Consider the following 24,618-nt stretch of genomic DNA (forward strand, 5'->3'; position numbering starts at 1 on the left):
CATTTAATTGTCCTAACAGCCCCCGAGATCAGGTCTGTCATTATCCTGATTTTACGGGGGAGGAATCCTTAGCACAGAACTTAACGTAATTTTTACCTTTGGAGGGAGAGGAGGCTTTGAGTCTGGCTGACCTGATTTCTGTTCATTGGTTGGTGACCCTGGCAGGTTACTAACCCCCCAGCCTCCATTTCTTTTGGAACATGAGAATACTAGAATGTTTTTCATAAGGCTGTAAAAATTAAATGGTAGCATATACAGTTGTCCTTTAGTATCCAGGGGGTATTGGCTGCAGGACCTCCCAAGGACACCAAAAACTGAGGATGCTCACGTCCCTAAAATGAAATGGTGTCATATTTGCATATAACCTACATATATCCTCCCATAGACTGTAAATCATCTCTCGGTTACTTATAATAATGAATGCACTGTAAATGCTATATGGTTACATTGCATTATTCGGGAATAATGACAGAAAAAAATATCTTAGATGTTTGGTACAGATGCAGTATTTTTTCTTAAGTATTTTCAATCCATGGTTGGTTGAATCCATGAATATGGAACCCACAGATACAGAGGGCCAGCCATACCCAGTACATACTAGGTGCTCAGCAAACATTAATTTCCTTTATCCTTATTCACCTGCAATCCTCCTTTTCCAAACAATATGAAACTTTAAAACGAAGCTTCCTTCTTGAAATAGTAACTTCATAAAATGTCTCTGACCCTTGGCATTTTGTAAGCAGGAGAGAAATTGACCTTACTCAAAGATTCCTGATGCCATTTAGTTGTGTACTTCCTTCCTCCTATGTTTTTTTCTTTAAAGATCTGTTACACTAAAGAGTAGATTTTGGCCAGGCGCGGTGGCTCACGCCTGTAAGTAATCCCAGCACTTTGGGAGGCCGAGGTGAGCGGATCACTTGAGGTCAGGAGTTAGTGACTAGCCTGGCCAAGATGATGAAACCTTGTCTCTACTAAAAATACAAAAATTAGCTGGGTGAGGTGGTGGTGGGCGCCTGTAGTCCCAGCTACTCGGAAGGCTGAGCCAGGAGAATCGCTTGAACCTGGGAGACACCCCACTGCCCTCCAGCCTGGGCGACAGAGTGAAACTCTGTCTAAAAGGAAAAAGAAAAAAGAAGAGTAGATTTTAAGTGTTCTCACCACAAATATATATATATATATATATATATATATATATATATATATATATATGCCGTAATACGTATATTAGCTTAATTTAGCCATTTCACAATGTATACATATATCAAAAGATGATGTTCACTATAAATATATACCAAAAAAATTTTTTTGTTTTTAGACAGAGTCTCTGTCACCCAGGTTGGAATGTAGTCTGTCAATCACAGCTCACTGCAGCCTCGACCTCCTGGAATCAGGCAATCTTCCTGCCTCAGCCTCCCAAGTAGCTGGCACTATAGGTGCGTGCCATCAGGTCTAGCTAATTTTTTCTTTCTGTCTTTTTTTTTTTTTTTTTTTTTTGGAGAGCTGAGGTCTCACTATGTTGCCCAGGCCAGTCTTAAACTCCTGAGCTCAAGCCATCTTCCCACCTTGGCCTCACAAAGTGCTGGGATTCATAGGCATGAGCCACCATGCCTGACCAATATGTATCATTTTTATTTTGTCAATTTAAAAAGTGACTTAAAAAAATAAAGATCTGTTAACAATAGTGAATTTCACTCGCATATCTGGGAGGAGAGATTTGCTGACATCCAGAAAACCGTGGTCTCAGTCTAGTATACCATTTTCCCTCCCAGAAACCAGCAAGTGGCTCAAAATCCCCAAAGAATCTTCCCTTCTCGAAAGGCAAATAGATGGGTTCAGAAGTTCCCCTGCTGTTTACATGGTATTCGACATACGGTCATGAGACACACAGTATTCTTAAAATCTTACGATATGTGTAAGGCCCCATTTCTGCATTTTTTTAAGCATCCCATGCACTCAGTCATGAAAGGAGGCATTTCATAGAATCTTCGCTGGATTGTGTCGTGGTTTCAATTATTGGTGATTATTGGTAAGGTATAAGGGGTCAAGTCATCTCCCTTTGGCAGAAACTATATTACCGTTAATGGAAAATTATCTCTGGTAAGCTGATGTTTATCTTGTCCGTCTCTGTACACCCAAGCTGATGTCTTATTTTCCTGCCTTCTTTCGCTTGAATACATGGACTCTTTAAGATAGTCTGTATTTTTTCATTTGTTCCTCCGTCACTGGCCTTGTATCTTCCCTGCAGTATTTTGAACTTTCAGTTTTCTTTAATTTACTGTGGGTTGACTAAGAAGGACAAACTGATGAAGAGAAGAATCATCTACTAGTTGACACTGATGTAAAGGTCACACGTGGGCAGCATGGAGGCGAGGCAGGGCTGTGTTTGTGCAGGTCGTGTGGTCCCTGCTCTGAGGGTTCCACGTGGTAAGGTGGGTTTGTCCACGCCTGTCCTCTGGGGAAGTTCCATCCATTTATTAAAATCACAGGATATGGGTTTGCTGCTGTTTTTCCTATTAATTATTTTGCTGAGTAGACTGCTAAGGAATGTAGTATATGCATAAGCTGATGTGATATTTTCAGCATAAAACGTGTAAAAAATAGGAAGTCAGCTGGGCGCAGTGGCTCATGTCTGTAACCCCAGCGCTTTGTGAGACCCAGGCAGGAGGATCTCTTGAGGCCAGGAGTTCGAGACCAGCCTAGGCAACATAGCAAGACCTCATGTCTACAAAAACAAAATTAGCTTGAGGCCAAGAGTTCAAGACCAGCCTGGGCAACATAGTGAGAGCCTGTCTCTACCCAAAAACAAACAAACAAACAAAATTAGCCAGGTGTGGTGGTATGTGGCAGTAGTCCCACGTACCTGAGAAGCTGAGATGGGAGGGTCACTTGAACCCAGAAGTCAAGACTGCAGTGAGCCATGATCGCTCCACCGCACCCCAGCCTGGGTGACAGAGCAAGACCCCGTCTCAGAAAAAAATAAAAGGAAGTCAGATCTTGAGTATGTGTCTGTTTTCAAATTCCAGAAATTTAAGGAGCAGCCTATTTCCATATTTCAAAGAGGAGAGATGTGAGGAGCGAATAAGTTTCATAGTCATGTCACTGTGGAGTGACAGGAGGGCAAGAAAAGACAAGCGACCCAGAAGAAAAGAGAATTAGGTGTCCCCACCCCGATGCCATAGGAAAAACTGGACCATTTGGCCATCTCTATATGGAATGATGGGAAAGAGTGTGTTCTGAGAATCATAGGAATTAAGAAGCCCAAACATAAAACTCACAGGACATTTCGGATTTAAGGAATTCCTCCATAGACAGTCAAAGCTCATTATTCTCAGATTCTGTCTTTGCAGATTTGCTTATTTACTTGTAACCCCCAAATGAACACTCATGTGCTTTCACGGTCATTTGTGGATATGCCCAGGATGGTGAAAAATGGTAGTCACCTGATGTGCATTCCTAGTGGAGGTCAAATGAGGCAAAGCTCTGCCTCGTTTTTTCTCGTACTGTTAATAAGTATCCTTTTTATGGTCTATTTAGTGCCACACTTCTTGCATTTTTGTGTGTACTGTTGGTGATTTCACTGTTTAAACAGTCCCCAGGCGTTGTGCGGAAGCGCTGTCTGTCTTGTGTCCCCGCGTGCAGCGCCATCTGCCTGATAGAGCAAATGTGTGTTAGGTAAGCGGCATTCAGGCATGAGTTCAGCTGCTCTTGGCCATGAGCTCAGTGTGAAGAAATTGGCAATGTGTATTTAAGATGGCTTTCAACAGAAACACACATAAGACACGGCCAGTTAACTGAAATGTTGTTTCAAGACTACTGGAGGAAACTCACCCCATATTTCCCCTAGGAGAAATGATTCAGGAATGGCTAATTCAGTGTTTATGGTAACCTTATAGATCATAACTGCCTCGAATAATGAGCATCAACTGCATTTCCTTGGGACCAGATAGAAGGAATTGCAGAGAAGCCAGGCCCTCTATTGTCAAGGCGACAGATAATGATGGCAGTATGACCAGGCATGCCCCCATTTCTGTGCCATTTTCTGTGATGGAGGGTGGCAATTTTACTCTGTTTAGGAAGAGAGAAATCAGTCCAGAAAAGGCAGTTAGGAAATAGTGTTGTTGGTCTTTCGGATGATGAGGAAGCAAGCAAGGGAGGGGTTCTTCCAGTGCCCCAGCTGCTGCCAGGTGTGGTGGCATGGCTTTGTGCAGAACAGATATCCTCAGTGGGTGTGATTGATGACAACACCCAGGCCATGTCCTGCTTGATTATTGGAGTGCATTGCCCTAGGTGTGACAAGCTGCTTCATGTGACAGAATGAAAGGTGAGTTTCATAGCAACAGTTCCCTTGGTTTTTATCGAAACAGCTGGGCTCAGGTCATTAGGCTATTTTTTATTAAGCTTGTTTTACAGTATATGTGATACAAAGAAAAAGGTGTACTGTCTCAGAGGTGTAACAGTGGGTGTATACTGACCTTGAGCTAGTGTTGTTAAGGCGCAAGTCTGATTTTAAAGCTCTATCTATCCTTTCCTTTCCACATTCCAGCAGTATTGAGGACTGTCTTGAGGTTATGCGAGAAAACAAGGTTTTGTGAGAATCATATTTCTCATAGATAAAAACGTGTAAGACTTTGCAATCTGATCTGTTATTTCTGACAAGACTGCGAAAAGTTCAATAAACTCTTATAATTTTTTAAGCGTTAGATTATCTACCTTTGCACCCACTGACAATCCTCCTTTCTCTACATGATAAAGCATTTGGGTTTTGCACTAGTCATTGCTAATATATAAGTTTCACTTTGATTTTTACAAAGTCCTGAAGTTTTAGGGCTTGTTAGGAGGTCATACGGTTACCACCCACATGTGTAGAATTTACTGCCAGGCGGATGGGGAGAAAAGAAAAACCGGGAGCAGGTATGGCTGAAGATGGATGATTCTGAGGTTTTTTTTTTTTTGGACACGGAGTCTTGCTGTGTCGCCCAGGCTGCCGTGCAGTGGCGTGATCTCGGCTCACTGCAACCTGTACCTCCCAGGTTCAAGCGATTCTTCTGCCTCAGCCTCCCCGGGAGCTGGGATTACAGGTGCCCGCCACCACGCCCAGCTAATGTTTGTATTTTCGGTGGAGATGAGGTTTTGCCATGTTGCCCAGGCTGATCTCGAACTCCTGACCTCAAGTGATCCGCCCGCCCTGAACTTCCAAAGTGCTGAGATTACAGAGGTGAGCTACTGCGCCTGGCCTTGAAGCTTCTTTCCGACTGTTAGAGATGAGGAGGAGTGAAAACTGTCTTCTCACGTCACCACAATTGATAAATGTATCCTCGCATCCCGTTTCTGGGATCTAACCCTTCTGATGTTCCCCACCAACTGAACTCACCTTATGTCGTCTGCTAGCTTCTGTTGGGCTAGCTGGGGAATATTGACAGACTGGGAAGTGTCCTTCCTACGTGACCTGTTCTTCTTTCTGTTTCTTCTTAGCTGAGATTGGGGATTTTGATGAAGCCTTGGACAGAGAGCACTTAGCAAAAAATAAATACATACCTCAGCAAGACGCACTAGAGGACAAAATCGTGGAATTTCACCATAACCACATGTAAGTCTCATTCTTGGCTCCATATTCCCTCTGAGCCGGTTCTCTCTGCCTCCAACCTACATGGGTGTACATCCCAGCCACCCCCCACAGAAACTGTTGTGGAGAAAAACACTAAGGGTGACGGAAAAAGATCACAGAGGCTCACTGGGATGTGCCGATTCATCCTGGGCTCTCAGAAGCACAGGTCGCCGGTGCACTGAAGCCTGGAGCTTAGGGATGCCCAGGCTTTGGAACCAAAGAGAAAGTAAGAGCAAAGGACCATCCAGTTATCATCCTAATGAGAAATTGGGAAAGAGACATGGTTACCTTGGGACAAGGTCAGAGTATCATAAAAATCCAGAACCTTTTTAGCATCTCCATTTTTGTTTTTGTTTGGATTAATAAACCATTTTCAGAGGACTCATGGTGCTTTTCGTTGTTGTTTTAAGGAAACATTGGAGCCTGATGGCCATATGAAAAGTGTTCTCTTGAACTTTTTTTTGCAGGTTTAGATTATTGAAAGCAACTAAAATCTTGTTTTAACACAGTGGTGTTTTGCTTTTATATGACCTTAAAGGAAACTCTTTGAGATTCCCCCCCTCTCAAAACAAAACAAAACAAAACTGGCTGAGTCTGGAGACTTTTGGGGTTTTATGTTCCAAGAGCAATGGACCTTTTGTCCTAGCTGCTAGACTTTGGGTTACAGTGAATGGGAGGTTGAGTGTCATCTGATCGGGTAGCCCCAGTGTTTGTGATGAAATGTCTTTTTATTTCCCAAGAGAAGCTTCTTAATCTCCAATTAACAGACACAGGGAATTCAAATCTCCTGGCCTTTCTCTTTAATTTTTGTTTTGTCAGTGGACAAACACCAGCAGAATCAGATTTCCAGCTCCTAGAGATTGCCCGTCGGCTCGAGATGTATGGAATCCGGTTGCACCCGGCCAAGGACAGGGAAGGCACGAAGATCAATCTGGCCGTTGCCAACACGGGAATTCTAGTGTTTCAGGTGAGAGCCTTGAGAACACGGCCCGGTTCCCTTGGTGATAGAGAGAGAAGAGGTGGCCCTTCAACTCTGATTCATACTCAGTGGGCCAAGACCTCTGATTTTTATTTTGCGGCGAACAAAGAAAAATTAACCTCATCTCAGGCTTTCTGTTTCCCAGGCCCTCAGCTCCCAGATTCTATTTCACTTACCTTTGCCCTGTTTGGGGAATCCATATTACAGATTTGTTTGGTTTTATTGACTTTGTAGCATCACAGAAACATGTAGCTCTCCATGGACCTACACTTAGAACACAGTGTAATGGAATCGAGACTTTAGGTCCCCGAATAAACACCTTTTTCACACTTACAGATGATACTTTGCTGTAATGTGATCCTTTTTTTTTTTCCCCCAAACCCAGTTTGGGTTGAGCCAGCTTATTTGGTTGGGACTTCAGATATACTTAAAGAGTGTTAAGATATAGCAGTTTTATAAATTCATAAAAGCCACATTCTTGCAATTTTGTAGCAAAACACATACTGCACTTGAATTCTTACGTGTATTCTACTTAAGGACATAGTGATTCTCTGCACTCTAAAAGGTGTGCTCTGTTGATCATTCTGCTATTGGACTGTTTCATTGATCATTGCTTCTCTCTTTATAGCCTTATTGAAGTATTGCTGATGTACAATAAAGTGCACACACTTGAAGTGCATAGTTCAGTAGGATTTTATTATATATGTGTATATCCTGTAAAATTCCCAACAAAACCAGCAGAATGAACATATTCACCCCCAAAAGACGGTTCAGTACATTCCTTTTCAACACAAGCGGGTAACCTGTGCTTTTAGTTTCAAATGGATATAGAGAAAGCACCTGCCTTTGTCATGAAATGGGATCAGATTTCACCCAGTTATGAAGTTGTAAATATGTTCAGGACCTAAAACCCTTTTTTGAGCTCTTCCAGGTTTGCGTATATTTCCCCCTCATCTTTTATCAAAAGAGTTGCAGTGATTCTGTGTTCATGCACCAGAAGTTTTTGACAGCATAATTATTACAGAATCACATCCCAAGAGGAGTTAAGCCGGCTTCCTACCAGGTGGTAGGGAGTGACATTGTGAGAGCAGTGTGGTAGTCAAGGCGAATTTTTTCTCGACAGTTTTTGACCTGCATGCATAGCCTCTGAGTACCTGATAACAGAAACAACAATAGGCTGGGTGCGGTGGCTCACGCCTGTAATCCCAGCACTTTGGGAGACCGAGACAGGTGGATCACCTGAGGTCAGGAGTTCGAGACCAGCCTGGCCAACACGGTGAAACCACGTCTCTACTAAAAATACAAAAATTAGCTGGGCGTGATGGTATGCACCTGTAATCCCAACTACTTGGGGGGCTGAGGCAGAAGAATCACTTGAATTTGGGAAGCGAAGGTTGCAGTAAGCCAAGATCGCACCACTGCACTCCAGCCTGGGTGACAGAGCAAGACTGTCTCAAAAAAGGAAAACAATAAAGCCAAGTGGAGTTTTCAGTACTATCATTAAATTTCAAATCATAACCCTGAACCACTTCTAAAAAGTATTAAGAAGGAAAAGAAGTGTCTAACAATTGAATTAATGTGCTTTGATTGTGTTTGACACAACCCTAAGTACTGGGAATACCTGGGTAATGTAGTCACCTACAAAGCCTGTGTCTTGGAACCCACCTTCTTGCCAGTGCCTCATTGCTTCATTCTTGCCACGCTGAATGAACAGGCCTGGTGTTCCATTGGGCTCCAGAGGAATTCTAATTTCAGCTGAGACTGGGCAGACGGGAGTTGGTATCCAGCAGCTCCCCATTGTTTCTCCACCTTGGTTGGAGACAGTGACTACCTGGCTGCCACACACGATGAGGATGTGTGAGCCCCACCCGGAGACCGTGCTGGCCTTGAAGACACACGGCAGGCCTGGCCTCCCATCCTCAGTTCTGCCGGTGCTATTGGAAGCTGGGATGGGCCCAGGAGCCAGACCAGCGTAGATGAAGCAGGGAGTTGATTGCAAACCTGCTGAATGTCAACCATAGCTGCCAGGAAGGCGTGTGCTTGGAAGTCTCTTTCTGCCACATTAAATGTGTCATTTGCGGCAAATTAGAATATATCCATGTTGCAGTTTCCATGTCTATAAAATGAAAATAATAAATCCATCTTGCTGGATTTTATCATATAAGGGTTGTTAAGATACGCTGTATAAAGCCCTCAGGATGGTACCTGGCACTTCATGAGTCCTGGCAGCTAATGATTGTGGTGGTTGTCATGGTTTTTATTTCTATTTATCTTTCTTCTCATCATTACCTTGGCTAGTTTCCTCTCTCCCTAGAGGTAGACTTAGTTTGAATGCCAAAATCCTATAATTAGTGAGAAATAATGATCCAGGAACAGGTATCATCTGATAGCCACAGATCCTGTGAGTTCTCTGCAAAAGGCATCTCTACTGAGCAATCTCCTGCCAGCCCTCTTCCTTTAGCTCCCATAAGCAAAGCAGACCAACTTGTAAGTTGCTTGTTATGCATTTCCTGGCTCACTGCTACTGTCTTTCTTTTAGGGTTTCACTAAGATCAATGCCTTCAACTGGGCCAAGGTGCGGAAGCTGAGCTTCAAGAGGAAACGCTTTCTCATCAAGCTCCGGCCAGATGCCAATGTAAGTGGTCTCGGTGGGACAGGAGACCCATTGAGCCATGGGATGGCATGTGTCCTGCAAAGGGTGGAGGTCTGCACTTGGCAGGGCTTCCACTGAACCTGTGGCCAGTGCCACCCAGGTGCTTTGGTCCACATGAACGCCGAGCATCTCCAGGACAGATGTATCCAAATGGTCGGTAACTCCAGGGCTGCCATCATTGGTAAACAGAGAGCGTAAAGGAGGTACACGAATGTGTACCTGGGGAGACGGTCATTTCCCTGCACAAATCCAGGCAGCCCCTCCTGACAAACAACCTGGGCTGTGCTGTTGCTGCGCATCCAGCCCCAGGCTACACCTGGAGACCCCATTCAGTATCCTGCCCTACCCCAGGCATAGACTGACTTCCCCAATCCCTGCCGGAGGCCCTGAGCCCCCAGTGGAACTCATTTGCATGGGCTAATTAGGTTCCCTTCCCCACTTACTTCCCACAACACACCTATCGCTGTGACCCACGCCAGGACTGGGACGGGAAGGGAGGAGCAACCTCTTCTTTGTCTGCCGGAAATGGTGACGGAGGAGGTGGGTTATGTGCCCTGGGCGTCTGTCCCCAACCAGCATGTAGAGTTTTTTCCCATGGCAGAGAAGATGATAAATGGCAATCGGGCTTATAGTTTAGGTACAATCTGCGTTCAGCAGGCTTTCGTGGCCCAACCTGGGAAGCATTTACCCATTTTAAATGGTTTTCCATGGAAAAACTCACTGGATTCCAAAAAGCTGCCTTATAAATAAAGCACTGCATCACAGCTTGTTTGTAAGTTGGATCCACCCATAACTGTGGGATCCCCCAAAATAGTTGGAACTGCTGGGAATGCTAAGGACGGTAGTAACTTTGATTTATATAATATGGCCACTTCAACTGGGAGCAGGCAATTTCTACATCCCCTTTCCAGAATCAAAGGGCATGATTTTTTTCAGCCGAGAGTGATACTTTTGTGCTCCAGAAAAAAAAAAAAATGTCATTTTCTGTGTAGTTTCTGGGGTGGCCTGGAGCCCGGAGCCATGGAGACTTTACAGAGAAACCACGTAAGAGCCAATGTTGACACGAAGTGTGAGGAAGAGGATGAACGTTGCATTTCAGTGATTTTAAGGAGGCAGGAAGGGACTTCCAGTATTTGGGTTTTGTTTTTCAAGGAAACGTAAGCAAAATAAACATAATTTGTACATGAAATCTGTCAAAAGATGGTGTTCCTTCCATTGAAGCCACGTGGCTGTTTCTGTTACTCATCTAAGAGATTCTCTGCGGCAGAAAATGATGGACTAGGGACTGCATCTTGTCCTTAAGAATAACTAGAGTTTAGTAAGTCTTTGCATTGATGGTCATGCTATAATAAAATACACAGCGAAAACTTTATTGGACAAAGCTATCTTCTGCCCATTTTCTCCTGTTTCAGTGACGTATCTGTGGGTAATGGAAAAAACCAACATTGTATTTTCCCTTTTTAGAGTGCGTACCAGGATACCTTGGAATTCCTGATGGCCAGTCGGGATTTCTGCAAGTCCTTCTGGAAAATCTGCGTTGAACATCATGCCTTCTTTAGACTTTTTGAAGAGCCCAAACCAAAGCCCAAGCCCGTCCTCTTTAGCCGGGGGTCATCATTTCGGTTCAGGTGAGGTCGCCACTTCGTGCCTCCATTTACTGGGTGCATGTTTTTCCTCCTGCCTCTCACAGCCGCTGTGACACACAGCAGGTAGGGGAGGTGAACGCTCATTGGCCTCCGGGAGCTGTGACCAAGTGGGGGCGCTTGTGTCGTAATCCCAGTGAGCTCTGTTTGAGCAGCAGAGAGGCACTAGGCAAAGCCACCCAGTCCTGGTAAACGCCTAGCGGGAGTCTCAAGGATTTCCTCTCTCTGTAGAGGTACAAATATCTTAGTAACATTTGGTGTTGCTTCATAGCATATGTGGACTTGCACGTTATTGGTTAACTTTTCCATTCATTTTTAACAAATCATTGTCTGCCATGTGTCAAACACTGTTCCAGGCTCTGAGCCCAATGATCCCTGCCTTCATGAAAGGTACACGTTCTTGGGATGGTTGCTTAGTAACCAAACACAGTTATCAAGTGGGCTTAGTTAACTGAACATTTTTTCTGTATATTCAAGGAAAATATCAAGAGACTGAATGGACCCAAAAATACAGAGTCTGTTAGGATTGCTTTTAGTCCTGGCTAGCCGAGAAATCCTGCATCTCTCCCAGTTAGGGAAGGAGGGAAAGTGACGCCTCTGAAGCATCATTTGCGTGTTTAAATGAGAATATCTTGGTATTTCTCCCCTTCCCTGTTGTGGTCTCTGTTTCAGTGGTCGGACTCAGAAGCAGGTTCTCGACTATGTTAAAGAAGGAGGACATAAGAAGGTGCAGTTTGAAAGGTAAGAGAAGCTTTGATGCTGCTTCTAGTCTGAGAAGGCTCAGACTTGCCAGGTAATGTTTGTTGCTGCTAAATATGTCTTCACCCAGACTTCAGACTTGGTGTCCCTTGAGTTGTAAATGACAGTCTCAGTCACCCTCAGCAAGTCCAGCGTTAGAGATGAAGGTTTTATTGCCCAGAGACATGCCCTGGAGAGTGGGATGAGATACAGACGAGAGGACCAGGGGAGGTGGGAGAGGACATTAGTAAGGGGAAGGAGAGAAGGGCTCAGGATGTCACCGCAGGGAATGAAGTGTCATAAAAACTAGCTCAATGGTGAGTCCTTCAATATTTTGGGATTTGTACTGAAAGTATGTCTATGAACTTTTTAATTAAGTAAATCTGGATAAGCAGAAACAGGATTTTTTTTTTTCCTCGAAACAGGGTCTCACTCTGTCACCCAGGCTAGAGTGCAGCACTGTGATCACAGCCCACTGCAGCCTTAGCCTCTGGGACTCGATCAGTCCTCTCACCTCAGCCTCCTGAGTAGCTGGGACCACAGGTGCCCACCACCACTTGTAGCTAATGTTTTGTAGAGATGAGGTCTCCCTATGTTGCCAGGGCTGGTCTCAAACTCTTGGACTCAAGCCATCTTCCCGCCTTGGCCTCCCAAAGTGCTGGGATTACGGGCAAGAGCCACCATGCCCAGCCAGAAACAGGATTTATTACTGTCGTCGTTGTTGTTATCAAACACTTACAGCCCTTCGTGTGTGCCAGGCTGTTCCAAGCACTAGGCCTGTGTGAACTCATTGAGTCTTCACCTCAGCTGTGTGATGTCAGTGTTCTTTTATTCCCTTTGTAAAGATGGAGACACTGAGTCCCCAGCAGGTAAATAAGTAGCCCAGGTCTCACAGCTGCTAAGCAGCTTCTGGCCAGCCAGCTCCCGAGCCCAGTGCTCCAGGACGGAGCAGCAGAACCTGAGGAGGGTAAAGGAGCAAAGCATGGGGCCTCAAGCACTAGTTAGTGCAGGTAGGGTCTTTTTCATTTTCATACATTTAAAAAATTATAATAAAGTACAGAGAAGTCAGCAAACACCCAGATTCCTACTACTTAGAATTAACAGCCATTAACAGCCGGACACATTTATTTCTGGGGTTGTTTTTTCTTCTTCTTTTATTTGCAGCTCTTGTTACAGACATGGCAAAACCCCTTGAACCACCAGCTCTGGTAATTTCCCTTCTCCCCTCCTCAGAGGCAGCTGCCACATTTCGGCTTCTTTCTATATGCATATTACTGCATCCCAGCAGAGTGTGTGGAATTGCTGTGGAGGCCGGGCACTGTGGCATATGCCTGTAATCCCAGCACTTTGGGATGCCGAAGTGGATGGATCACTTGAGCTCAGGAGTTTGAGACCAGCGTGGGTAACATGACAAAGCCTCATCTCTACCTAAAAAAAAAAAAAAAAAAAAAAAAAAAAAAAAAAAAAAACAAGAAAAAAATTAGGTGGATGTGGTGGTGCACGCCTGTGGTCTCAGTTTCTTGGGAGGCTGAGGTAGGATGATTGCTTGAGCCTGGGAGGTCAAGGCTGCAGTGAGCCAAGATTGTGCCACTGCCCTCCAGCTCTGGGCCACAGAGCGAGATCCTGTCCCAAAAAAAGGAATTGCTCTGAGTGTGTTCTTTTCATTCATATTAGTACTCTCGTATATAATTCTTCATCTTGCTTTTTTAATACTACTTTTTTTTTTGAGATCTGTTTTAAGGGCCACACAGTAAGTAGTATGAAGATACTGCACTGTATTTCTCTGATTCCCTATTGAGAACCATCCAGGTTATTTTAGTGTTTCGTTTTGATTTTGCTGAAATAAACCTGCTTCTGTGGCCATCCCTGCGTCTTCCTTCTACCGCAACTCTGTGATGCTTTCTCATGCCCTGTCTCCACAAATGTCACGTTCAGGAGGTTTTTTTGCAGGCATGTCTGGAGATGAATCCCATCATTTTCTTAGACAGTCAATGGTTAGTATTTGAAGACCATGTAAGAAGTAGCCCAGTTCTCTGTTTCAGACTGTGGATCTCTAGAGCTTTTCTGTGCTAACCTGGAGTATTTTGAAGAAGAGCTGGATGTATCTGGGAATAGAATCTATAAAATTTCAGGACCTGAGCATTTGGGTGCCTGTTTGATAGGGAAAAGGGGAATAGGCAGACTGAGAGGGAAGAGATGAAAGAGACGTGTCGAGATGCTGTTAAAGTCAGTTCCTTCTGCTATTGAGGGCAGGCCTTTTCCTCTGAACTTACCACTTTGATAGAGTGAGCGGATGAGTGGTAATTGCCTCTGTTATAGAACTGATCCAGAAAATAATTACCTAAAGTACATGCATTGATTTCGTATTGTTAGACCATTGCTGGCCATTCAGAGCATGGAAGGGCCCAGCCACGTCCTTCCTTCTCTGTGACTTTCCCCTTAACTAGAAAGGTCCTACTCAGTTGCTAAATGTTTCTTCACCAGCTGCACCGTGAGAACTGCCACAAGGGCTTCTGAGAACTTCTCCAAGATGTAAATAACCCTTGGGCCATGCAAGTGCTATCAAAGGATGAGTGCGTGTCTGTTTCCAAGTAGCATTTGTAAAGGCGGCTCTGGGTACCATCATTATTGAGGAAGGCACTGATGCGTCCAACAAAAGGACCTTTGTTTCATTTAAAACAAAGAAAAAAGAAACAAAAACCTCACCTAACATTAATGATCTTGTGTGATTTTTCCCAGGAAGCACAGCAAGATTCATTCTGTCCGGAGCCTTGCTTCACAGCCCACAGAACTGAATTCGGAAGTGCCGGAGCAGGTCAGTGACGGCGCTGTCCTCTGATAACTCTGCTCTTCCCCACACTTCCTCCACGGATCCCTGGGCTTCATAGTGGGCTTTCTGGTTCTCCGTCCTTTCCTTTGGGGTTTTTAGCAGATGAGAATCTGATTAGGGGCCTTGGCTTTGACCAGACGTAGGCTTTGTGCCATGTGCCCGCAGCCTGAGCTCAGAGACCCTGGAGCGCGTTGTGTTTTCAGCTGCCTTCTGATCTCCCATGCGGCACCCTAAGCCACTGAGAACTCAGCTCAGCAGCGGAACCATCGCTGCAGTAGGCAGAGCTGAGACCAGCTCTCCAGCTAAATGGGTCCACGTGGGAAGAGATGAGGACCCGCTTTGTAACCAATGGGTGTAGCTCCTGCCTGGTGCCAAGGCCAGAAGCCTTTGCTGGCACAGAACTGGCGGGCGAGTTCCCAGAGCTCGTATTACGGGGCAGTGACCACAATTGGCAGTAAGAGACATTATCACTCTTGCTCTGAGGGTGGCAAAAGCTCGTTTTCCCTGGAGTTGGTCTCTGAGTAAGTTTTCAGGGCCTTCTCTAGAAGAGAAAAGAAACTTGGGGAAGAATATGAAGGAGGTTTCGTCGTGTGCATCCAAAAAAACCCCTTTCCCCATCCAGGCCGCCCTGAGAAGTATAAGTGTCCTTTGTCGTTTTTCTGATGACTGTGTCAGCTTGCCTTCAGGGGTCCCTGATGTGCCTGCCCACCCTTCCCTGGAGACCCCCTGTGGGCTGGAAGGGCTGTCTTGTTCCATAGAAGCTTTACAAGCCCAGTATGAGCCGGGCGTGGTGGCTGGCACCTGTAATCCCAGCACTTTGGGAGGTCAAGGCGGGAGGATCACTTGACCCTGGAGTTCAAGACCAGCCTGGGCAACATAGGGAGACCCCTGTCTCTATAAAAAAATTTAAAAATTAACCGGATGTGGTGGCACATACCTGTGGTCCCAGCCACTTGGGAGGCTGAGGTAGGAGGATCGCTTGACCCCAGGAGTTCAAGACCAGCCTGGACAACACAGGGAGACCCCATCTCTACAAAAAAATTGTTTTTAATTAGCCGGACATGATGGCGCAGGACTGTGGTCCCAGCTACTTGGGAGGATTGCTTGAGCCCAAGAGGTTGAGGCCTCTGTGAGCTGTGATTGCACCACTGCACTCCAGCCTAGGTGACAGAGTAAGACCCTGTCTACCCCTCCAAAAAAAAGAAAAGAAGAGCAAACTCCAGCATGAGTCGGTGGGCCCTGGAAAGCAGAGACCGGGCCTGGCTTGTGCTGCCAGGAACAGTGCTGTCAGCCGCCAGGCCCAGAAGGAACCTTCTGGATCACGCCCAGATGTGCTTCCCTGACTGCTGTTATGTCAGAGCGCTTTGGGGCAGTCCTCCCGCTGCAGAGGCCTCGGGTGTTCTTCCGGGAGGCCCTGACGCTCCTTTTCTGTTTTCAGCCTTGGAGTAACAGTCTCCCTCTTCTCCATCTCTCTGCACCTTTTTCCCCACCCCCCGCAGTCTCAGCAGAGCGCCAGCCTTACATTTGGAGAAGGTGCCGAATCTCCAGGGGGCCAGAGCTGCCAGCAAGGAAAGGAACCGAAGGTTTCCCCCGGGGAGCCGGGGTCGCGCCCGAGCCCTGCGCCGAGAAGCCCCGCGGGTAACAAGCAGGTGGACGGAGCCGCCTCGGCGCCCACAGAGGAAGAGGAGGAGGTCGTTAAGGATAGGACCCAGCAGAGTAAACCTCAGCCCCCGCAGCCAAGCACAGGTCCAGCATCCCGGGCTGCCAGAGGCAGCAGTACTTCCATTCCTTTCATTGACTGCAGTGACGTAGATAGTGAATACGACCTTCTTAGAGAACAAGCGTCCCGGTCCCGGTCCCGGTCCCAAACAAATGACAATTATGAGGGTGATCTGACCAGCGGTGTCTATCTGCTGTCCAGGGACGAGGGGCCAAGAGAGGCTAGGCGTAGGGCTTCCCCGCACTCTGCAAAGTCCTCCCGGCCTCCTTCCAGAGAATTCCTTGATGACGATTCAGCAGACATAACCTTTGATATGAGCGGGAGCCCTCGACTCCCAAGGCATAGCTCTCTCATAGATGAAATGTTCAAGGGCTCTGCTGGTCACAGCCCCCTGGCCACCCCATTGTCTCCCAGCAGCAGAAGTTCAAGTCCAAATATGAGTTGGGACAGAACTGGGTCTCAAGGCTATGTTTCTGAAAATGGACATGACCGTAGAGAGGGGAGTATGGGGGAAGACCCTCTCCCGGGCCAGGGTCCGCCTTATGAACGCTGTTCCCCCACCTCGCCAAAGCCATACTTGCGGAATCTTCCTGGTAGATATAATAAGTCAGAGACAGATCCACTCATCCTTAGCCAGGTAGCGTTTACCCCGGAGGCCATGGATGGGCTTGGTGGCCGTGGGAAGGGGGGGCAAGCCAGTACAGCTGCTCCCGAGGGTAGAAGGCTGGCTAATGGCACCACCCCCGTGGGTGCAGCCTCCAAGGTCCCTGCCATGCAGTCGGTGTGTGCCAGTGGCATAGCGGGGCAACTGGCACCTCTGCAAGTGACCGAGGGCTCCACCAGCAGTGGGACGGAGTCCAGCGAGTCAGACTCTGAGATGCTGAGCCCCAGGAGCCAGCCCCTCGTGTTTGGTAACCCTGCAGTGCTGTGTTCCCCGTCCCTCCTGAGAAGCCGGGGGTCCTTGGGTGGCCTGTGTTTGAGTGAGGAACAGGAGGAAGATGAGTGAGGAGGCCAGGAGGCAAGTCTTCAGCCCGAGCAACCTGGGGTCATGAGACCAGGGTTTCCCTAGAGCTGATCTGTTCTAGTGACTCATTCATTTGTAGTCTACATTTGTTAGAGGAGGTTTTGGACAGGCACATGTTTGAAAGGGTCTGCCTGACTTCTAAAAATCGTTAAGAAAAACACAACTTCACATAAGTGGCTTGCTTTCCAGAAAAGGTGGACAAGATAAACAGAAAGTCCTAGCGACAAGTTCCCAGGAACTTGTTTATTTTGCTGGTTGAAGGCTAGGAAGAAACACTTTATGATGTATCTGATCATGTGTATAGTGTGTTATATTTATGTGGCAATTTTCTGTGTATGTTCAATTATGCAGATCACCTACCCGTTGGTTGAGAGTTTGAAGCATTCTTGAGATTACAGGAAAGGGATCGGTTTCCCATTCTCCCCTTTTTTAAAAGGAGGGCTGCTTTGTCCATGCCTCATGAAGTGAGGAATTGACACTATTCAAGGCCAAATGTAAACTGATAGCTAGTTGAGATTGTGTTGGTGAAATCTTTAGTCAAGAATAATGAATATTTTAATGGGAAGAACTGGGGGTTATTTCTGCTTCCCAGGCTTCCTGTGAAATACTAGAAAAGTTGTCAAATCTTCATGAATTGTAATCTATTTGGGATTGCTGGTTTGGTTTAGGTTTGCATTGGTGGATCATATTGTTATGTTTTAAGAAGTACAATTCTGCCTCTCAGAATCTCTTGGTGAGACTGAAATACTGCTGAGCAGGATGCGGGGAAGAGTAACACCTTGAAATAGGCACTGTTGTCACCAGTAGGTTAACAAACTAAACGCCTGCCTTTGAATTGTGTGCGGCGCAAAGGACTATTTTCCAGCTTGGTTGCTCTTGGTTGGTTTACAGACACTGTCTTACCATTCACACTCTTGTGAACAGTGTCCTCTGTTGGGAATAGTGATACTTGGATGTTTCTCTGAGCCAGAAAAAAGAAAGTGTAAGGAGAGAGAGTGACTTCTTTTTAAATCCTGCCCACCAGTGTCACTGCCTTTCACCCAGCATTCCTGCATTTTAAAGAGCCTGGTTTTCACTTGAAGTTTCTCTGCCTTAGCTGCACGTTGCAATTTTCTGAGATATTTTAAAAATTAGTGACGCCGGGACCCTGACCCTAGGGATTTTGATCTCATTGGTCTGGAGTGCTCCTTGGCCTTCCCAGCTGTTTGTCCTGGGCAGCCAGGGTCACTTCTTACCCAGGCCTTCTCGAATCTAGTGGAATACAGTAAAAGTGTTAGCTAAATTTTTGGCTTGCTTGCAGAATAAGAAAAATATCGCAAACAAACTGCTTTTTCTTGATGCCTGTGATTTGCACTTTTCAGCCTTAGGTACTTTTTTTAGGGGAAAAAAAAAAAGGATAAATTGTAGAATAAAATTTTTAGATCCTAAGTAACTACAAAATTATTGAAAAGAGTCCTAACAGTGATAGCTCCCGGATGTGCCACCATACCAGGGCCTCACTGGGCTCATCACGTGACCTGATCACAAGGGGAGAACCAAGCATGCTTAGGACACCGAGTAGAATTTGGCAGCAGCGTAGAAAATGGAGGGGTATTGGCTCATCTCATTCACAAATGAGTATTTGTCCACATGAATGTCCAGAAGTCGGTTTTAAAGAATCTGAACACTTACTCCGTTTTTATACAGACTTTTTTTTTTTGGTTTTCCTAATCATTTGATTCAGTGCCTGATTGAATCAAGCTCATTGTTGGATCGTTTGAGAGTTGTTCATTGAAGTAGTCTATTTACGTCTTGCTTTAAATTTATGTATTTAACAGAATCACAGAATTTTTTAAACTGGAAGGGACCTCAGAAGTTCATCTGGGCAAACCTTCATTTCTTGTTCTGAAAAAGTTAAGTGACTTTGCATAAGTAATACAGCTATTGCATGACAAAGCTGAAACTGTAACCTGGTCTCTAGACTTCACTTTTTTAGCCTATGTGATATCTTGGTGCAATAGGAGCTTTTTGATTCAGTATTTTAATTTTGGAGAGTCTTACATGAATTAATAATTCAAATCAGATGTGGAAATGAGTGATCGAGTAGACTTAGGCAATTACAGGCCATAATAGGTGGGAAGAACTACTTCTTTTTATATTGTGGGGTTTTGCAGTTATAACACATTTTTGCATAATCCGTTCAGACATAGAAAGAATGTCAATTTGCTATATGAGTGTTTAGTGAAGTGTGAGTTAAACAGAACCCAGTGTGGAATCCTGTGGTTTGTGAAGTGGTTTGTTCAAATGAATTTTCTTTTCCCCTCTAATTATACAGCAGTCTGATAATGAAATACCATTGATCGCTGGGTATGAATTTACACAGCCTATGGCAGGAATCATCAAATATAAGCATCTCAGAGCAAAACACGCTTCAATCATTATTTTGTTTTGCTTTTTCCTACAGCAGTGATTTTTATCTAAGTGTTTTAAGAGCAGTTGATCAATGGCAGTATACTCAGTTCTGTGTTGACAAAATTTTTCACTCTAAGAGTTGCTCGTAGAGTTTTTTCCTCATTGGCTTTGTACCAGGCAAGCAACTCAATTTCTGCTTCTTGGCCAGTATTTACAAAAGCAGCAATCCTGGTGTAATTAATGGTGCTTATAGTTTGTTTAAAGGCTGTTTATCATACATCCTGATGTGCTGCGGACAGTCACTACTTGCCTCAAGAGGAGCTTGTCCTGTGCTAATAAAGATTCCATAACATTGGCCAAAGAGTCCATTTGTACATTCTTTGAGCCTGGTGGAGCATGTTTGCTGAGCTGATGTGGTCTCTGCAGTGTCACTGTGACGATCTCAGTCAGGAAAAGCCAGCAGCATCTACCATGCCACCCTCCATGGCTTCTGACTTTGGGGAGACTCCAGTCCTCCAGGTCTTTACTCAGCCTGCAGATCTCATTCTAGCTTAAGAAGGGCGTGCGTGTGCATGGAGTTGAGCTAAGCGTGGAGGAAGGCCAGAGGTGGGGTTGGGTGGGATACTAGGCAGCAGATATTAGAGATTTCTGAATGTATTCAGATTTCCAAAGGGTTTCCGAGACTTCTCAACCAATCTTTCTAGGACAATAGCTAGTGTAGGGGTCTTCTGACTCAACAGGGGAGCCAGGCCTTCCGATACCAGCCACTCACTAGCTGCTCTGTGACATACTGTCTCAAGACCATGCATGGAAAACAAGCCCTGTATAAACACAAATCTTAAAGCCCAGGGCCTCCTTGCGCTAATATCTTTCGTTGGACATTATGTCAAAATATGTAAATTTTAGACCCTTTTGTGGCTGCCTTTGCTGCTGCTTGTTAAGGGCAAAATAAAAACGCAAGAAATTCTTTTAGCATGAAGAAATGCTTTTAATGAGCTCCAGAACTCACAATAAATGGCTTCAGCTCCTTTAACAGTCATCTGTGTGCCATTGACAATATTTTATTAGATAGGTGTTTAATTAGAGGAAGTCTGCGGGCCGGATTCCTCCCTGCATGTGTGATTCATGTTTGGGAATTTCTAATTTATCTCCCCCAATTGTGCCAGGTGGCCTGCACTTGAAATGTAAGTAATTCTGATTTTATTCTCGAGAACTTATTTGAAGATTGAAGCCAGGCAATGCTGAAAAAAGCTAGACCTGCAAAACTGAAACATTAGCACGAGCCTCTCAAAATTCCCACCAAATATGCAAAGTCCAGTCTGCTCTGAATGTGCATCCGAAACTCAGCTTTGGTTATTAGCCCTGGAATTTGGTTCCAAAAGCAAAAATTTGGTTTTGTTGTCAAGCAATTTCTAAAGGAAGAAATAATGTAAAGATCAATCTGTCATTTTAAATGTTATTGAAACTGCCGTGAGTGTGCACACTGCTCTGTTTCATACCTGTAATCAGTATTCACATGCTTTCAATCTACTGTTTCCACTTAAAGCATTAATTATTCCGTAGTTCAGCACAGAATGGCTTTGGTGAAACTGTAGCTGTTAGTGAGTAATTGGGTTACAGGCAGACCCAGCCTTAAATTAACAAATCTGGGTTCCTTTCACTGTCAGGTTTATGTTGGTTTTATTCGCTTCTGTCTGGATCCCTTCTCTTTGCCTGGGACCGTATTCTGATTAGCTAGAATTTCAAGAGCTCTTAGAGTTACATTCCCCAGAAAGACTGTTTCTCCCTCGACTTTCTCTTTTATAGTCTGTAAACATTTCTCCAGGCTTAGTTCTAAGACTGGCCTGCCTCTAGTTTGATGGTATGAGTCTATTCTATTCCTACTACATTTTACAAATTGAACTGCAGAAGAGGCTTTCTAGGTAATCTCTGTGATAGAGCAAGTTTCTTTGAACCATAGCCATTTATGCCTAGTGTTCCATTATTGGAACGCTAAGCATGTGGGAGTTATTTATATCTTATCGCTCAAGGTCATCATCAAGGTCCGATTACAGAAATTCACAAAATTGCAACCTCAGGCATAAATTTAAAGAGGTAGCCATTTAAAAATAATCCATGCTACCATTTCCACTTAAAGTGGTAGCTCTCTGATGAGTTTTATCTGGGTTGTCTGTTAGCCAAGCCCGTAAGAGCATATGGAGAGAAAGGTACCGTTGAGGGAACCTCTATGAGCAGCAAGTGATTAAAGACATTTACTCTGACAACATTAAAGAATTTACTGGTCCTGTTTTTTTCCTTGTTAGTTTAATTCCATCTGTTTCTGTTTAATTGAGTGAAACTTAATAAAAAATGGTGTCTCTAGTGAGCACATGTGCACATCTCTCCCAGTTGTTGGAATTTGAAATGAAGCTGTGACTTTTAGGCCAAAATTTGCATGACACTTAATATAGCAGTTTTCTTTCTATTAAAAAAGAATGACAAAAAGCGCACACACACACACATAAAATCTCTATGATGATTTGGCCTGGAGTTGTAGACATCAGAGATCAAAAGTGGTCTGGTACCAGCTGTTTGGATATATCCTTGAAAAAGGGCAGCTTTGTCATTTCCTAGAGTAACCTAGAGAGAGATTTCCAAGCATCTCCCCGTGAACAGAAGTGGTAAATGCTGATTTGTTGTGCCATATGTGTGTTTGGGAGGAGGGGAGGTAGCACCTTGTTTTGAAGAAGGTTCTCATTTCATAAAATAAACAGCACACCACTCCAAAAAGAAAAGAAAAGAAAAAAACGAAACCTCAAGCACAAGGAACTTTTTTTTTTAACCCCTAGTGAAAGCAATTAAACATCTTGGTAGACGCTAGGGAAGAATTAGAAAATCTTCTTTTCCTGAAAGCTTTAAACATTGAATAGACTCTGATTTGTTCAGGATCATTTCGGTGTGGATTGGCCACTTGACACAGCCATCACAGCATGGTAGCCTAGAAACCGAGCCTTCAGCATCTTCTCGGTGCCTAGTGTTTGAGTGTTACTTGGAGTGGAGGCAGTGCATTTGCGTCTTCATGTAGTCTCCAGATCAGGTTACTCTGATTTGTCTTGGAGTGGCTTTCTGTATGAAAGTAATCAACTGTTGCCACGGGATATCTGATCTCCATGAGTAGTTGCAAGCCAGTCTAAAAGGTTAACTCTACAGGGCCGGCGCCACCAATGCGGTCATGGAAATTCGTGCTGTGAGATACTTGAGTGTGCTGCTGGGGCCAGGTGCAGCAATTGCAGAATGTTGAGGAGTGAGGAGTAGCTAGAAATCACTGCAACATGGAAAAGCACACAGACCAAGGACGCTAAGGAGGGAGCAAGGACCACCAGGCAGGCGTGTGTGTGTGGAGTAAAAAGCATCGGACCGTGATTGACTCTACTTTTGAGTGAAATGTGGAGGCAGTAGTGGTGTGGGGGGTTGTGAAGGAGTGATTCTGCTTTATTATGAATCAGGATTGATAGCTGGCCTTAAAGTGGGAAATGATAGAAGGGTCACTTAGGAGCCTGCAGTGGCATGGTGACCAGTCTGTTACTACTCATAGATGACCTTTTCTGGCTCTTGAAACCAAGCTAACAACTCCTTTTTTTCTGGGCCTCAAAGTTTCTTTGTAGGAAGTAAAGCATTTTTCACTTTCCCTGCAGTGATTTATAGAAAGACCGAAGACAGGTCTTCCTTAGTTAAGGACGCACACTGGCTGCTTGCTCCAGAAGCACCGAGAATGGCTGATGGATAAATCCCTTACCCTTACTCCCCTTTCTGCCTAAGGTTGCTGTGAAAACCTGACTAACCAAACCTCACCAGCTTGGCCTATATTATTAATCAAATTCCCTTCTGTTCTCTCTGTGTGTATATTTAATACTGTAGATAATATGTTTTATTTAAAATTTCTAATACACCAAATTAATTTGAAATAGAAAAGGCTGGGGACTTCATTCTCATTTTTGTCATTTGTTTAATCAGTTTGGGAAAACATTTTCCATTGTTCCATTGTATGCAGTGTCTTGTCAGCATGTACCTATCTAGGAGAAACGGCTTTGTTTTCAGCGTTCTGTCTTTACCCTCAAAGCATGGTGTAGCTTCTGTTCCTGCACTGTTGGAGCACTGTCTGATGTCTTTTTTTTTTTTTTTTTTTTAACACTGCTGAATACCAATTTGTACTTGGAATACCTCTTTTCTCTAGAATACAGTGATCCTATTCCCCAGACTGCAAGCTTTCATGTGAAAGCATATCCTAAGTCATCGTCCTGGGTGGTGCCAGATTTCACTAAAGTGGGAAAAGAGGAGGTGAACTTTGCTCTTCTGACAAGGCCTGCACTTTGTACTCTGGGCAGTGCATCGGAGAAGGGGGGCCCTTGGGGGTGAGCAGGATCACTGTAGCTAGAGGAGAGGTCTCACTGAAACAGAGCGCATCTGTGACTGTAGCTTGCATGGAGAGCCTACACAGCCGACCCATGGATTTGCCTTTATGTTTTGAACGGAAACATCTATTTAAATGGGGATAGAAACCTTTACCTATGTCATATCTATAAGATAATTGAGCTTATAGATATGGAGATATGTGTGTGTGTTGCTGGGTGGGGAAGTAGGTGGGAATGTAGAGAAGGCCTTACCTGACTTGGTCCCGGTTGACTTCTGATGGCCGATGAGCTGTTTTTCATTTTGATGGGCACCCAACATGTAGGTTCTCACAGATGCTGTCTGGTTTCATCTTCTCTCCATGGCAGAAGAATGCAGTATGTCAATAAAGCATGGACTCATACCACTGGGAAGAATGCTGGCTTCTCCAGTAACAATGAGCTTGGTGGTTCTTTGAGCATGGAAGGCCAAGCTCATGTCACAGTGTATGCACGGTATTAATATCTCTTGTTGATCTAAACTGAAGGGGCTTTTACTTGTCCTAACAGGTGTCATGCTGTAAAAACTGTCCATTGTAACTGTTCTTTGCCACTGATGGCTGAAGCTTTGTCCTGAGTACAAGATGGTATTTTTCATTGGTACGAAG

At 44.8% G+C, this 24,618-nt stretch overlaps 1 protein-coding gene across 5 annotated transcripts in view; it reads left to right on the forward strand.

Annotated features, from left to right (window-relative positions):
• FARP1 (FERM, ARH/RhoGEF and pleckstrin domain protein 1) overlaps nucleotides 1–24,618 on the forward strand; it is a 303,581-nt gene that overhangs the window by 232,544 nt on the left and 46,419 nt on the right. For all 5 annotated transcript variants that reach the window (XM_028837234.2, XM_077973887.1, XM_077973885.1 and 2 more), the window contains 7 exons: nucleotides 5,473–5,587; nucleotides 6,425–6,572; nucleotides 9,124–9,219; nucleotides 10,702–10,865; nucleotides 11,553–11,621; nucleotides 14,358–14,433; nucleotides 15,948–16,194. In XM_028837234.2, coding sequence (XP_028693067.2) covers nucleotides 5,473–5,587; nucleotides 6,425–6,572; nucleotides 9,124–9,219; nucleotides 10,702–10,865; nucleotides 11,553–11,621; nucleotides 14,358–14,433; nucleotides 15,948–16,194 — 915 coding nt within the window. The remainder of the gene's footprint in view (nucleotides 1–5,472; nucleotides 5,588–6,424; nucleotides 6,573–9,123; nucleotides 9,220–10,701; nucleotides 10,866–11,552; nucleotides 11,622–14,357; nucleotides 14,434–15,947; nucleotides 16,195–24,618) is intronic.

This window comes from Macaca mulatta, chromosome 17 (genome assembly GCF_049350105.2).
Source record: "Macaca mulatta isolate MMU2019108-1 chromosome 17, T2T-MMU8v2.0, whole genome shotgun sequence".
NCBI lineage: Eukaryota > Metazoa > Chordata > Mammalia > Primates > Cercopithecidae > Macaca > Macaca mulatta.